This window comes from Nesoenas mayeri, assembly GCF_963082525.1.
Source record: "Nesoenas mayeri genome assembly, chromosome: 3".
Lineage (NCBI taxonomy): Eukaryota > Metazoa > Chordata > Aves > Columbiformes > Columbidae > Nesoenas > Nesoenas mayeri.
This window is the reverse complement of record NC_137544.1, coordinates 7,702,621-7,715,678: the sequence shown is the minus strand read 5'-3', so window position 1 is coordinate 7,715,678 and position 13,058 is coordinate 7,702,621. Positions and strand designations below refer to the sequence as shown.

The following is a 13,058-nucleotide window of genomic DNA, read 5'->3' as shown; positions in this document are numbered from 1 at the left end:
CAAGGCCTCAATTCATCCGCTTCACAAGGTGTCAGTCTTGGCAGGAGCCTCTAGATTTTACTGTAGCACAAATAATAAATAAGGATAGCTTTAACTGTCTTGTCGCTGTGGGATTTGCTTGCCCTCTCATGATGTGGTCTCCATGCGATTGTAGAATCATAGAACTGTAGAATAGTTTGGGTTGAAAAGGACCTTAAAGATGATATAGTTCCAACCCCCAGCCATGGGCAGGGACACCTTCTAGACCAGGTTGCTTGAAGTCCCATCACCCTGGTCTTGAACACTTCCATGGATGGCGCATCCACAGCTGCTCTGGGCAACCTGTTCAGTAGCTCATGACCCTCACAGTGAAGAAGATGTGTTCGCATTTACTGGATGTCAAATAATCAATAGAACTCAGACCTGATGACTTCCCAGTTTCCAGGTTTCCAGTGATGAGGTCAGGAGCTTGTTTCTCATGTTTTCCAGTGCACATAACCACGGCTGTTAGATGGGTTTTAGTCTCAATAATATATATGTTCAGTTTGTTATTTATTACAAAATACTTGATGCCTGTCCCATGGATTGAAACAACAGATGCTGTAAACCATCTTTATCTGCTGCTTTTAGCAGAGGGGATGGATTTGGCATGATTTATTTTGGTGTATGTGAATATAGAGAGGTTTTAGATTATAAGTTCAAAGACAAGCTGTATCACAGGGCACAAATATCATCTGCACAAAACTAGAGCACTGTAAAGTCATCCCCCTTCTTACTGCAGATTTTGAGCAGCAGAACAGTTGGAAATTTTTGTGCTTGCCTGAGTTTGGGGCCCTGAAGGCGGCTTAAGCCACAGCAGCTGTTGGTGTCCATAGAGGAGCCATTATAGTGGCTCAGGAGAGGCAGGATATCGGGTGGCCAGGAAGGGCCGGTTTTGGTTCACACATCTTCCCACCACTCCTGACCACAGCCTTGGTGCTAAAGGGAAACATTAGTGCAAGAACCGCTCTGTTTCGTAACACTAAAAACGTCCCTCAAGTAAACTCTGCAGACTGAAAGTGCTGTATTCAGGGCTTCCCTGTGCTGATGAGTTGGCTTCAAAACAGGACTTTGCAGGAAAAAAAAATGTAAATAGGCTGGGGCAACATATAAAGATGCTTTTGTGTTGGGGCAAAGCGTGGTGTATACCCTCAGACCCACCCCAGGGAAAAGGAGATATGGGCACTTGGTATTTCATGGGTAAAGCACATGCTTGAAAGAATGATCCACTTCTACTATTAGTACTTTTTCTGCTTTCTGGAAGTGGGTGTCTTTGGGAGAGCATCCATGAATCAGTGGTATCCCCTTTCTGCTCAGTGGTGTTCACATTTTCTGCACAAAATGGCAGGTTTGGGTCACTAGCACTGTTGACACATGCAGAGTCTTGCAGTGCACAGAGCCAATATTAGTGAAAGCCTCTGTGATCATTTCCACCGTCTTTTTTGATTGATGTTCCCATACAAAAGTTGGGAACGTTCCTATTGAGGAGTGAAGTTCCACAGCACAGCCCGAAGCAAAGCCTCTTTGCAGGAGTGTTGGTTTTCACCATCAAAAGCATATGCAGCAATCATCAGGGTTAGGAGTATCCAAGCCAGTTAGGTGTTAGTCTTATCCCAGCTTCCAGAACCTTGAAAACAACATTTCTTCAGAAACAAGGAGAAAGAGTGAACAATGTCAATGAGGAGTGAATTTATTAGCTGATCAGACAATAAATATTTAGAGCTCAGTCCTGCGAAACACTCAGGGATGCCCTTAATTTTAAAGCTGATTTTCTTAGTAGAATTAGGTTTTTAATTATATGCAATCTCTGCCTGAAAAACATCAGATCTGTTATTTGTCATGGACCTGTTCCAAAACCTGTCTGAGCCTTTGGAAAGACTTCACCAGTCTCAGTGACAGCTGGAACTGTCTTTGCAGTCACAGTCCACCAGCAAGACCAGAACCATCCCTTGTGGTTATATAAATATTAAACCTGGTATCAGAGTACTTCCAGTGCCTCCCTTTGGACAGGGGACTTATTCCCGTTTTGTTGTTGCTTTCAGGCTGAAGTAGCTGGAAGGAAACATCCACAAATCCCTGTTTTATTCTTCTTCCACAAGCAAGGCTTTGCTGCCAAGTTATTAACATGGGGCTTTTAAAAAACAAGCCAGGGGAGATCATTCCAACTTTTAGAATGCTTGGCCTGAGCCTTATTAATAAGGGCTCCTGGGGAGCTTCCTCTGTTCTACCAGGGGATTTCGGCAGCCTGTGGGGCTAACTGTAAATTCCCTAGAAGATATTGCTCCTACTGTTTGTCTGGCCATGCTTAATGCTGAACCTTTTACTGGGGCCCTCTGCAATTTTCTTCCCCACCAAGGTTTCTGAATACATGAAGCTATCACAGGAAACCAGCAGTGTTAATGCCTAGGTTGGTTTTTATTTATTGAAACAATTTATTATAATAGCAATAAGAACCTTGGCCTGGGGCATTTCCTGAGGAATTAATGGCAGTCTGGGCTGATGCTCCCAGCAGATTGTTAGCCCTCAGGAAACAGGCTCCGTAATTGCTGCTGGCTTGGTTGGAAAAACAAAATAAAATGTGTTTCTAATTTTTGGCCAGTTTGAGCACCTAGAAAATGGTGGCTTTTGTATAGAGGGTTATAAAGAGCATATATCTTTTGTCTGCATGGATTAAATTCCAGCTTGAATCAGTGACATTTTCATCAATGCTTTTAGTCATGAAAGAAATAGCAGGAAGGGGAAAGGTAACCCCAGCTAAAGAAACCGACAGCAACTGGGTCCTGCCAGAAGTTTAGGAGAAACACTTAGCTCTGAGCTGTCATCCACAGCAGTGGAAGGAAAAGCTACAGTGGTCAAAATCCATGTGTTAATGGGTGTACTCACACACACATGAATGCATATGAAAATTATGTTAACTTGTGTTACTGATGTCCATACACATTTAAACAGCTTTTTTTATTTTTTTCCAAATATAATGAGCGTTTTGATGGGCCTCGGTGTCGGTACGATGATCAAATCTAGGCTATTGCTGACTTGGCTACTTCAACTGAGAAAAAGCAGAGCCCGTGGCTTTTAGCTTAAGTTGCTCTTTCTGCTGTGAAAAAGAGAAGATGTTGCTGTGCAAGTGGATTGTGTGTATGATAAATGCCAAAACTGCAGTTGAATGTAGGGTTACAGCTCCGTGAGGAAGTCCAGACAGTGTCTCAAATGTTGACAGATCATCCGTAGGAGCTCATAAATGCCACCAGAGCCCAAAGATTCAATTACAAGCTATCGCACTGCATGAAGGGCTGTACATACAAGCACAAGCAGGGGATGAAAAATGGTTGCTTAAGTAGCAATCGAGGTGCAGCTTGCTCATGAGCTGCATACAGTAGCCTGGAAAATAGAACGTGGAGGAGAAAGGAAAAGCAGGACATGGACAAAAATGGGGGAACAGAAACAGTGTGTCTGTGTCTGTCTCAGGTTCCAGTCTATGTGTTTGTTGATTGCTTTGTTTGTTTTGTTTTGTTTTGTTTTGTTTTTTATGAGTTGCTTTAGAAGAGTGAGCAGTAGAACTAATGCAACCAAATCAAGCCTATGTATGCACAGGAACATGATGCTCAGGGAAGTGTGGCTGGCATCAGAGCAAGTATCTTCCAGGACAAACAGATCAGTCCAACTCATTTGTCCTTCCCGCACTCCATGTGTCCTCTTTAGGCCCACTTGCAGAGAAAGTTTTGCAATTATTGTCCTGAGTTATATTGCGTATGGAGGTAAAAGCAATATCGGGTGGCGATTTTACTTTTCCTGAGGTTTCCAAATCTCTGGGTTTACACCACTTTACTGTTCACACAGTACCAGATGGGCAGCAGCTTTGCTACTGCACAAGCAGGGCTGCTGTTTTAATTTGAGTTCTGACCCTTGAGCTCAGAATTACCACTAACTTCGTGGGAGCCAGGACTTCACTCAGCCATACTGCTATAAGAGCTGATGGCACATCCTTCATGTGTGCTCTGGTATCTTCTCTTTTACCTTTGGATTTTTTCTGTTTCACTTTTGTCAAAGCTTAAAACTTCTGGCTTTGGTGTCACTTGAGCCTCCAATTACTGCTGCATTTCTCTAATCTTTATTTTTCTGGCCTTGTTGAGTGCATCTCTTCCCTCCTTTTTCTTTTTCTTCCTCCTCGCCCCACCATGTTATCCACACTTAATACTCTAGCAACAGTCTTGTGTTTTATTAGCCAGATTTCAGGCTATCATGGCATCTTTTCTCCACCTTGACCTGTCGGTCACCTTTTGAGAGTTGTTTGGTAGGAGAAAAGTGAGGAGCACAAAGGTGTTTCATCCATCTAACTGTTCCATGAACACCTCCAGGCATTCAGCCTTGAACCTTGAACCACACATAAATCAGTGCTCTGGCTCTGACCACAGAATTAGAGAATAATTTAGGCTGGAAGGGACCTCCATGGGTGACTTGGTCCAACCCCCTACTCAGAACATGTCCAACTTCAAATTTAGAGCCAAGTTTTGAAGTTAGACCAGGGTCTTGTCCTGCCGAGTTTTGAATATCTCCAAATGGTTTCCAGTTCATCTTCTGCAAACTTTTCTTTAAGGAAATCAGCTGGAGAGGGCAGTTTCTAAAAGCACAGTGTGGTGAAGTGGAGGTAGAGTGGAGCCTCTTAGTTACAAAGATATCCTAGTACCAAATGTCAGACTGGTGGGAACAGTTACAGCTCCATCAGTGAGTTCAAGGGAACAGGACTCATCTGAGGAACTGACTCCGTCCTTGAACTCAGGACTTCCAGCAGACACAGTGGAGTAGACCTGGCCTTGACACTTCTGCTTGGTTCATCTTCAGCCATTCATTACACATATAAACTGAGATGATTCAGCCCAGGGAAACTGCAGTGACAACATTTGTCATAATTACGTTTCTAATCAGTCCCATGAAACAGAAAAAAAAAAGTAGTAAATAAACAAGATGACCTAGTTTAAAAGGTATTGTGGATCCTTTGGGGTCTTCTTATATGACCTCTGAAATGTGGCTTTGCAGGATTCACCCTGTCAGACTTCAGCTATGCTTGTGTAGCACAGATACACATTTTGGTGGCCTGGGTGGAAAGCCAGCACACTTGCCTTAGATAAGCAAATGAAACCTATGAATAAATAATACACATTTTTCCATGCTGCAAGGCTTCCCATTTCAGCTGGGTCACAGCACAGAGAGCGTATAAAGCTTTGTAATCGTCTTTACTCCTCGTATGATGATAATGGATGTGACAGAGAGATGCACTTAGCTGCTGCTGGCTGTGCAGCACCCCAGTGTCAACCCTGCTCACACAGCCACAAGAATTAGCATTTAATTCTGAGGGCTGCTCTTTCCCCTTCCAGACAACTCCAAGACACGACTGCAGCAAACCCACATTCTGCATGTGGGCAAGTGCCTTGGCAGCAAATCCACCACTTAAAATCCACTCCCTGATTTCCCTGGGGCGGGAGGCAAAGAGGGGTGTGGAAGTAAAGCAACCATTAGAAACTCTGCCCCACCAGAGACCAAGGCTGGTGTGTGCACAGAGGAGCTGCGTGTGTTTTGTTCTTTTAACCTAGAATGACAGAATAATTTTGGTTGGAAGAGACCCTCGAGACTGAGTCCAACCACTAACCAAACACTGGCACTAAACCATGTTCCTAAGAACGTCATCTATGTGTCCTTTCAACCCCTCCAGGGATGGTGACTCCACCACCTCCCTGGGCAGCCTGTTCCAATGCCCGACAACCCTTTCTGTGAAGAAATTTTCCTAATATCCAATATAAACCTCCAATCTTTAAGATTTGTTCTTGACAATCGTTTCCTTTCTCCTCTCAGAAAACCCCGAGCGAGCTGCTCTGTATTTTGTCTCCGGAGTGTGCATTGGACTTGTCTTGACCCTGCTGGCCCTGGTGCTAAGGGTGTCCTGTCGAACGGACTGCAAACGCTCCTCTGCTAAAAAACCTCCTCGGGAGCGGGAGAGTGACAGCGACAGCAGTGACAGTGATGATGATTCGGACACCACGTCGGATCTGTCGGCCCGCAGGCACCGCAGGTTTGAGAGGACTTTGAACATGAACGTCTTCACTTCGGCGGAGGAGCTGGAAAGAGCCCAGCGGCTGGAGGAGCGGGAGCGCATCATCCGCGAGATCTGGATGAACGGCCAGCCCGACATCCCAGGGACCAGGAGCCTCAACCGTTACTACTAAGCGATGGGAAGTCCAACCATCCAGCCCTGCACCCTCGAGCTCCTCCACTTGTGATAGAAGAGAGGGAGGGAAGGAATATTACATGGGAGTCTCCTCTTTTCAGGCATGGAGCAGCGTGGATGGACAGCAATAATGCTTTCCCCCATCTTCCTGACATATTGCTATCACTCCTCTTCACGGACACTTTCTGGTTACAACAGAGGTGGTTACCAACTTCATTACTTAGTAGCAGGCAAGAAGGTGACGATTATAGTCCTCCTGTGTGGGACATGGGATTTGGCATGCTGTGGTATGAGTGCTACTCTCTGGCTAGGAAGCGAGGTTGTCCAGGTTTTGGTGTTAATTTGAGATATTTTAATTTCCCTTTCCTGAGGACTGTGGGAGAATTGTGAACCAAACGACAAATCTGGAAAGATGATTTGGGAAGGGAGGGGGAAGTGCATCCTGACCGATTGTCTTGTGACTTCAGAAGCCATGAGATTAACCTAATTAAAACCCAAAGGCAAATATGACTTGTTAAGAACTGAGGGATGAGGGAGGGAGATTCTTCCATCATGATATCATCTCGGTGCTTGGATGTTTGCCATAGTGTATTCAGTTATTTATGGCTGTCTTTTTATCTTCCTTTTCAATGGGAACTTTTTTTTTTGGTTTGTTTTTACTGACACCTCAGGGATAAAATCCTATTATTTTTTTGTCTGTTCTCCCTGCTGGCCCTGTCAAACACAACCCAACCCACCTCCAACAGTGAAATTATGGTAATATAAGAGATGTGTCAGTGACTAGTGAGAAGTTAACAACCTCAAAGAGGTTGAAAAGGGTTTTCTTTTTGTTCTGTTTTAAATATATATATATATATATATATATATTTGAAGATGCTGCACAGGAATGTGCCTTATTCTTTTTTTGTTTTTGTTGTTGTTAAACTACAGTTTTCCTATGGATAGCAATGCACAATGTTTTATATATTTTATTAAAAAAAAAATTAAAAAAGAAAAGGTCTATGTTTACCAGAGGAAAACGGAGAAGAAGAAGAAGCCACATATGACAACAGCGTGGATAATAAATGCTAAATAAACTCTGGTTTGCTTCAATACATTTGAATTTGAATCCTCACTTTTGGCATAGGTGTTGCTCAAGGGAGATGCTTTGGAAGAGTAGCACACCTCTGCAGGCAATCAGGGCTGACATCTTCTGCATGTGGGAACCTGGAGGCACTTTTCCCTTTGGCTGCAGCCCATCAGTCTGCTTCTGTGGTGCACATGGGCAGGAGCAGCTGAACAATGTGTTGGTTCTCAAAGGGCCACCCCAAAGCCTACCCACACCAAAGGAAAGAGTCCCAGTCCTTTCAAGGTACTTTGAGTCTGTCCCCCAAACCCAAATCATACCTGAAGCAGAAACAAATGTTAAATAAACCAAAACCCAAAAAAAATTTTTAAAAAAAAGGAAAAAAGGTGAAATATATTTTATTGCTGCTTCAGTTGCCCCATGGAGTGTTCAATGGGATATCATCACCCTACTCACTATCTACATGCTTGTTAGTCACTCCCAAGCACCAGTTCACATCCGTCATAAAAACTGATGTTTTTTCAAGTCTGCACAAGCCTGCATGACTTTGGGCTGTTCCCCTCGGTCATTTAGGCATGCTTGTGTCTTAAGAGTTCACAAAACTCTGGCAAAGCAAATAACGACCAAAAGCTCTGAATGCCCAGAGTTTTCACATAGCTTCAAGGAGAGATGACAATGGGTGGAACGGCCTACAAGATGACTGGGGATGTTAGAGAGTGATTGCAAGGGTTCTCATTGTGTTCCAAACATCTATATGGTGGGGACAGACCCCTGACACCAAGTGCCTTCTTGGCACTCTTTGGGGTCACTGTGGGGCTCCTTCTCTGGCTGAGGAAAGCTGCACTTGAAGTGCCCACAAATACTTCTCCTGACTCCTGCAGAGTGAGAGCAAAGTTGAGCAACTTCAACCGGTGGTACTGGTAATGTCAGAGATAAGGCTGACTGGTGAGAGATGGCTTCACCTGGGAGGGAAATACTAGGACTGCAGAGCGATTCCTGGTCCTGGACCCATGAAGGTTCAAATAGAAAGACTCAGTATTGACTTGAGATGTAATTTTGTATTAAAAAAATTTGTCATGTTTGGAAATAAAGCAGGAGGCAGGTTCCCAAACACTGTCTGTGTCACCAAATGCTGTCCTTTAGCCAGAATGTTGAAGATGCTCTGCTGAGGGTGTCAAGGAGAAAAATGACAGGATGAGGTCAGTGAGATCAGTTTTATTGGCTGTGTGTTTCCCCCTATAACAAGATGCAGCCCCTCAACCTTGCTGATTAAGGGACAGCAAATTTTCAGATTTGGAGTGCTGTGTCCTGGGAGAAACCTTGCAAAACTGATTTAATAAAATGCTATAAATGAATGGATTTATGGATATGATTTTCCCAAATGACTTTTTTTGACTAGAGGAAAGAGCAAGTGCAGTAAGTCTAAGTGTACCTCATATGCAACTGAGGGATTAAAATACCTCCTTCAAATGTAAATCACAGCTGAACCCCAGCTACAAATGGATGAACAATCCTCCCTTTGCGTTGCTAGTGCTGCTGTAAATCTTCCTGTCAAAGCTTGCAAAACAAAGAAGCAGGTTGCACGTGTTGCTTTTTAGAGTTGAGCGGACAAGCCCAGCTCAGCCTTGCCTTAGGTAAAAAGATGTAAAAGAAGTAAACTCACCATCTTCACAGCAAGTGCAACACCTTTTCTTACCTTTTAGCTCCTTTTGTCTCAGGGCCATGCATTTCTAAAAAGGCTTCGACTAAAGAAAAAGAAAGAAACACAATCCTTGGAGCTACTGTAAGTAAAAGACTTGAAGTCATTCTGTAACTATTTCTGGTTTTGTTCCAAAAGTGATGAATAGTTTGTCTGGGGAAAAAAAAAAACAACACAATCGAGATTCGTGGGGCAGGAGTTGGTGATTTGCCTTGAACTCTATAAACCAACGGAGCAAAAATATTCACCTGGAGTATAGAAGATCTGGATTCACTGTGGGAGTGGGTCAAATACATATTTCTCACCCCATGAAAGAGTATCTTAAGCACACAGAGCTTTGGAATCGTCTGGTTTCAATCTTTTGTGTTGTACTCACCGTGTCATATGAAACATTTAAACACTCGTAGAACCAGAGAGCGGAGAATACATACTTTTCTACCAAGCTAATGTGAAACCCTCTTGTAGGAGGTTTTGAATAGCTCTGCTCTCTTACTTTCATGGTAATTTAATTTTTTACATTAAAGTGAGATATAGTTTCCAAAATAACACTCTTCGTATTCCCCAAGACACATAAAGGAGTTGAAATCAGCTTTCCCAGTATCATGAATGAATTTCCTAATCCATGACCTTTTGGATAAGATGATGCTGAGGTCCTTTTCCATGTGAGTCTATTCTTTATGCCTCAGATTGCTTTTATAATTATATAATGGAGAATAGCAGAGCAATCCTGGACTCTGAGTTGCTTGGCCGGTTGGTAATAAGGGGAACCACATTATATTACGTGTAAAAGACATAGCATTGCTGTTGCTGTCTACTGTCCGCTGGGCTGCAGGCTCATGGCAGGTGAGCCTTGGGAAGTGCCCCTGCTATATACCTGGACACTTTCATGCTTTTACAAATTACAGGATACATGGATTAGTAACCACGGAGTCACTCAATTACGGTTTGATAACTTGTCACATGTTAGCTTTGTAAATAAATGTGATGGGTTGGAAAATTGAGGATACTTCTCCTGGGACAAGCTGAACACGTGGAGATGATGGGTCAGACTTTTGAGAGTCAACTGCACATTTGTTGTCCACTTGTCTGGTGGATCAGATGGGGCTGGTTACAGAAGTTATGGTTATGTACAGAGAAACCATGGAGACGTAGTTTGTTCCAGTTAGATACCTGCTGTGTTCTCCTGCTCATTCCCCATTGCCCTTGACTCCTCAGGGTTGTTTTCACTTCCCGCTATCATCCTGTCCATCAAGACTGACGTCTTTTGCAGACCTGTGTTCAATGTACCCTGAAAATCTCAGTAATATGGAGTTTGCTGCCTTTCCCATGTCCACCTTGGTGTTCATATCATGATGAATTCCAGCCAGTTAATGAGGCATGCCTTTCCCTTCCAGAAACCACAGTGCCACTACTTAACCCCTTGCCTGCCATCTTTTCTGGCACCCCAGGGGCTACACAAATAAAGCGAGCTCACTTAGCTGTTGTACTGCTGGGATTTAAAGCGTAGGCTCATGGTGCTCTGGGGAAACTGAATTTCCTTTTGTGCTGCCTTTAGCTCCCTTGAGCTTCTGGAGGCATCACAAAAAATTAATCACCTCAGACTGGCCCACAAATCCATCTCCTCACAAGGTTTCCATCATAGTGAAGTTTTAATAATTGAATCTGAGATTCTAGTGTCCTTAGATACTCCCACAAAAGATTTCTCAGTATTGCTGTCCGCTCATTAGAATATTTGTAGCTTCACGTAATATCCTGCCTTTTTGTCTATTAGTCTGCTTCTGTGGTTGTTTCAAGGGCTGCCACAGTTAAGCATAATTCACCAAAAAAGCAGTAATGGTTTTAAATCATTACACCACAGCTCATCCTTAAGTGCATTTACTACACCCCTAGTCTGAAGGTGCTTGCTCCCTCTCAGTGGATTTGGTGGTTTAGTAGAATTTAAACCAATCAGTTGCTTTGGGGGTTTTTAATTACTCACCACTGAAGAGACCTATTCCAGCAACAGTGGTGTAATTGTTCCCATGTGGAGTATTGCCTCAGAGAGACCTGGTCCACTGGTGCAACATCACTGTGAGTTCTGTGTTGGATAAACCATGGCCACCTGAAAGCTGCTCAGAGGTGCATGTGCGATGGTTGCTCTCAGAAATGCATGCTGGTGGACAATTGCTCATATCATGAAAGCCTTGCAGTTCCCATGTGGGCTTCTCTGGATGGATAATCAGACTTGGTTTTGTCCTTAAGGACAGAAGAGTGCAACTGGCCCATGATTTCCCTTGAGAGGTGTCTGCTTGCTGAGGGGAGATACAAGATACATTCCTCGATCAAAGTCATGAAATGTGGCCAGCACTTCTTTGGAGGCAGGTTTGATGGATGTCAGCACTGATTATCTTCTCCTTCTGTCTGCACACCAGTGGGCAGCTCAGGAAAGTCCCCAGAAGGAGAAGAGGTAATGGACCAACGTGTTCCATAATCATCCTCTGATCACAGCCCTTAGGAGGTTGGAGATGGGGACAGAGACTGTCTGCTGCCACACCTGTCCTCACCAAACAAAGTTTCCTGGTGCTGCATTTTCAACAACAACCAGCGGAACAAAGCAACATCCTGCTGGCCAGAGTCTATTGGCATAATACTGGGGCACTGTGATCATGACCATGGGCATGGCCAAGCATTGCGACCTCCATCACTGTTACTACAACCAGTCAAATACAGCAAGATGTGCTTGCCTGTTCATTTGGGGCCAGTCTCTGAGGGGCAATCTGATTTTTCATTGCTGGAGGTATCACTGATTGGGGTGTGGGAATGAACTGGTGTTAAGTTGCCCATCTATGTGTATGTGTTAGTGATGGATTCACAGTCCATTTGTATGCTTGCACATGGTTCCTTCCCAAACCACTCAGGGTGGTTCGAGTTAGTGTCAGAATCATACAGAAAATATTTCAAAATATGGAGGTATTTTTCATTTAAGAAAATCACTATCTGATTTTATGTTTGGTTTAATATACTTTGTTTTTTTCTCTTCCATCCCAATGACAAAATGAATTGGGAAAATGAAAGCCTCAGCATCACCCCCCAAGACTATGCAAACCCAAGCACATTTTATTTTCTCCATGCTACAGTAAAAGAGTCTAAACTAAAGTGCTTTGCAAAAATATTCAATTTGAGAATTTTTTTTTGTTTCAATTTAAAGAACTTAATTTTAAAAGTGAGTTCTCCAAGGAGTACATAATAGTTTCTCATGACCCATCCTTCTAGAGGAACTTGTAATGAATGGAGGGGGGTATGACATTGTGTTAATGCCTAATCCATTCTTTGGAAGCATTTTTCTTTGAGATGTCCTTCCTACATCCCTCACTTGCTGAGTAACATACATTCCTCCTCCTGTTTCCCATATACATTGCCCAACTATGGCCAGGACAGTAAATTGCGGCAGACCACATTCCTGTGGCTGATGTCTCCTCTTTCTCTATTTCTCTTAGCTGACTGGGGACCTGTGCTACCTGTTTTTGACGAACCGCTGGGGCAACTCCATATTTTTCATGGCATTGGAATGGATTTTTGAACCTACCATTTTGCTGTTGAACAACACACGGATTGGGGAGTGGAAGGGAAAAATCCAAACCTGGTTTGGGATTTTTTTCCTGTTGAAGGATATTGTTCTGAGCAAAGCTGGGTGACTCCAAAGGAAAGCAAATCCTCATGTTGAGGCTGAGCTTGAACAGGGCAAATGCAGTTTTAAGAGGGACCTATTTCTGCCAAGACTTTGCACCTTCTGCCAAATCTGAACATTACCACTTTGGCACCTCCTGAGAACTTTAATAATTTCTCCGGTGTAATAAGCTTATGTTTTTGGAGCAACTGCTTTCTGAGGACAAATAGTGATAGCAGATGGGAACAAAGTCAAATTTCTTTCTTTGAGCTATGAGAAAACACCTTTCCCTTTCTATTATGACTTCATGAAGAAATATAAACTCTAATGATGTGATGGAAAGTGGCATTTAAAAACCCTGAAATGGGACATCTAAGTGAAAGTTATATTTCTTTACAATTTCTGGCAG

General features: G+C 43.3%; 1 protein-coding gene across 2 annotated transcripts in view; it reads left to right on the top strand.

Annotated features, from left to right (window-relative positions):
* LOC308038970 (protein eva-1 homolog C-like) overlaps positions 1-6,236 on the top strand; it is a gene marked incomplete at both ends in the record, with an annotated part of 214,035 nt that extends 207,799 nt beyond the window's left edge. For both annotated transcript variants that reach the window (XM_080341942.1, XM_080341941.1), the window contains one exon: positions 5,866-6,236. In XM_080341942.1, coding sequence (XP_080198068.1) covers positions 5,866-6,236 — 371 coding nt within the window. The remainder of the gene's footprint in view (positions 1-5,865) is intronic.
* Between the last annotated feature and the right edge of the window lie 6,822 nt (positions 6,237-13,058).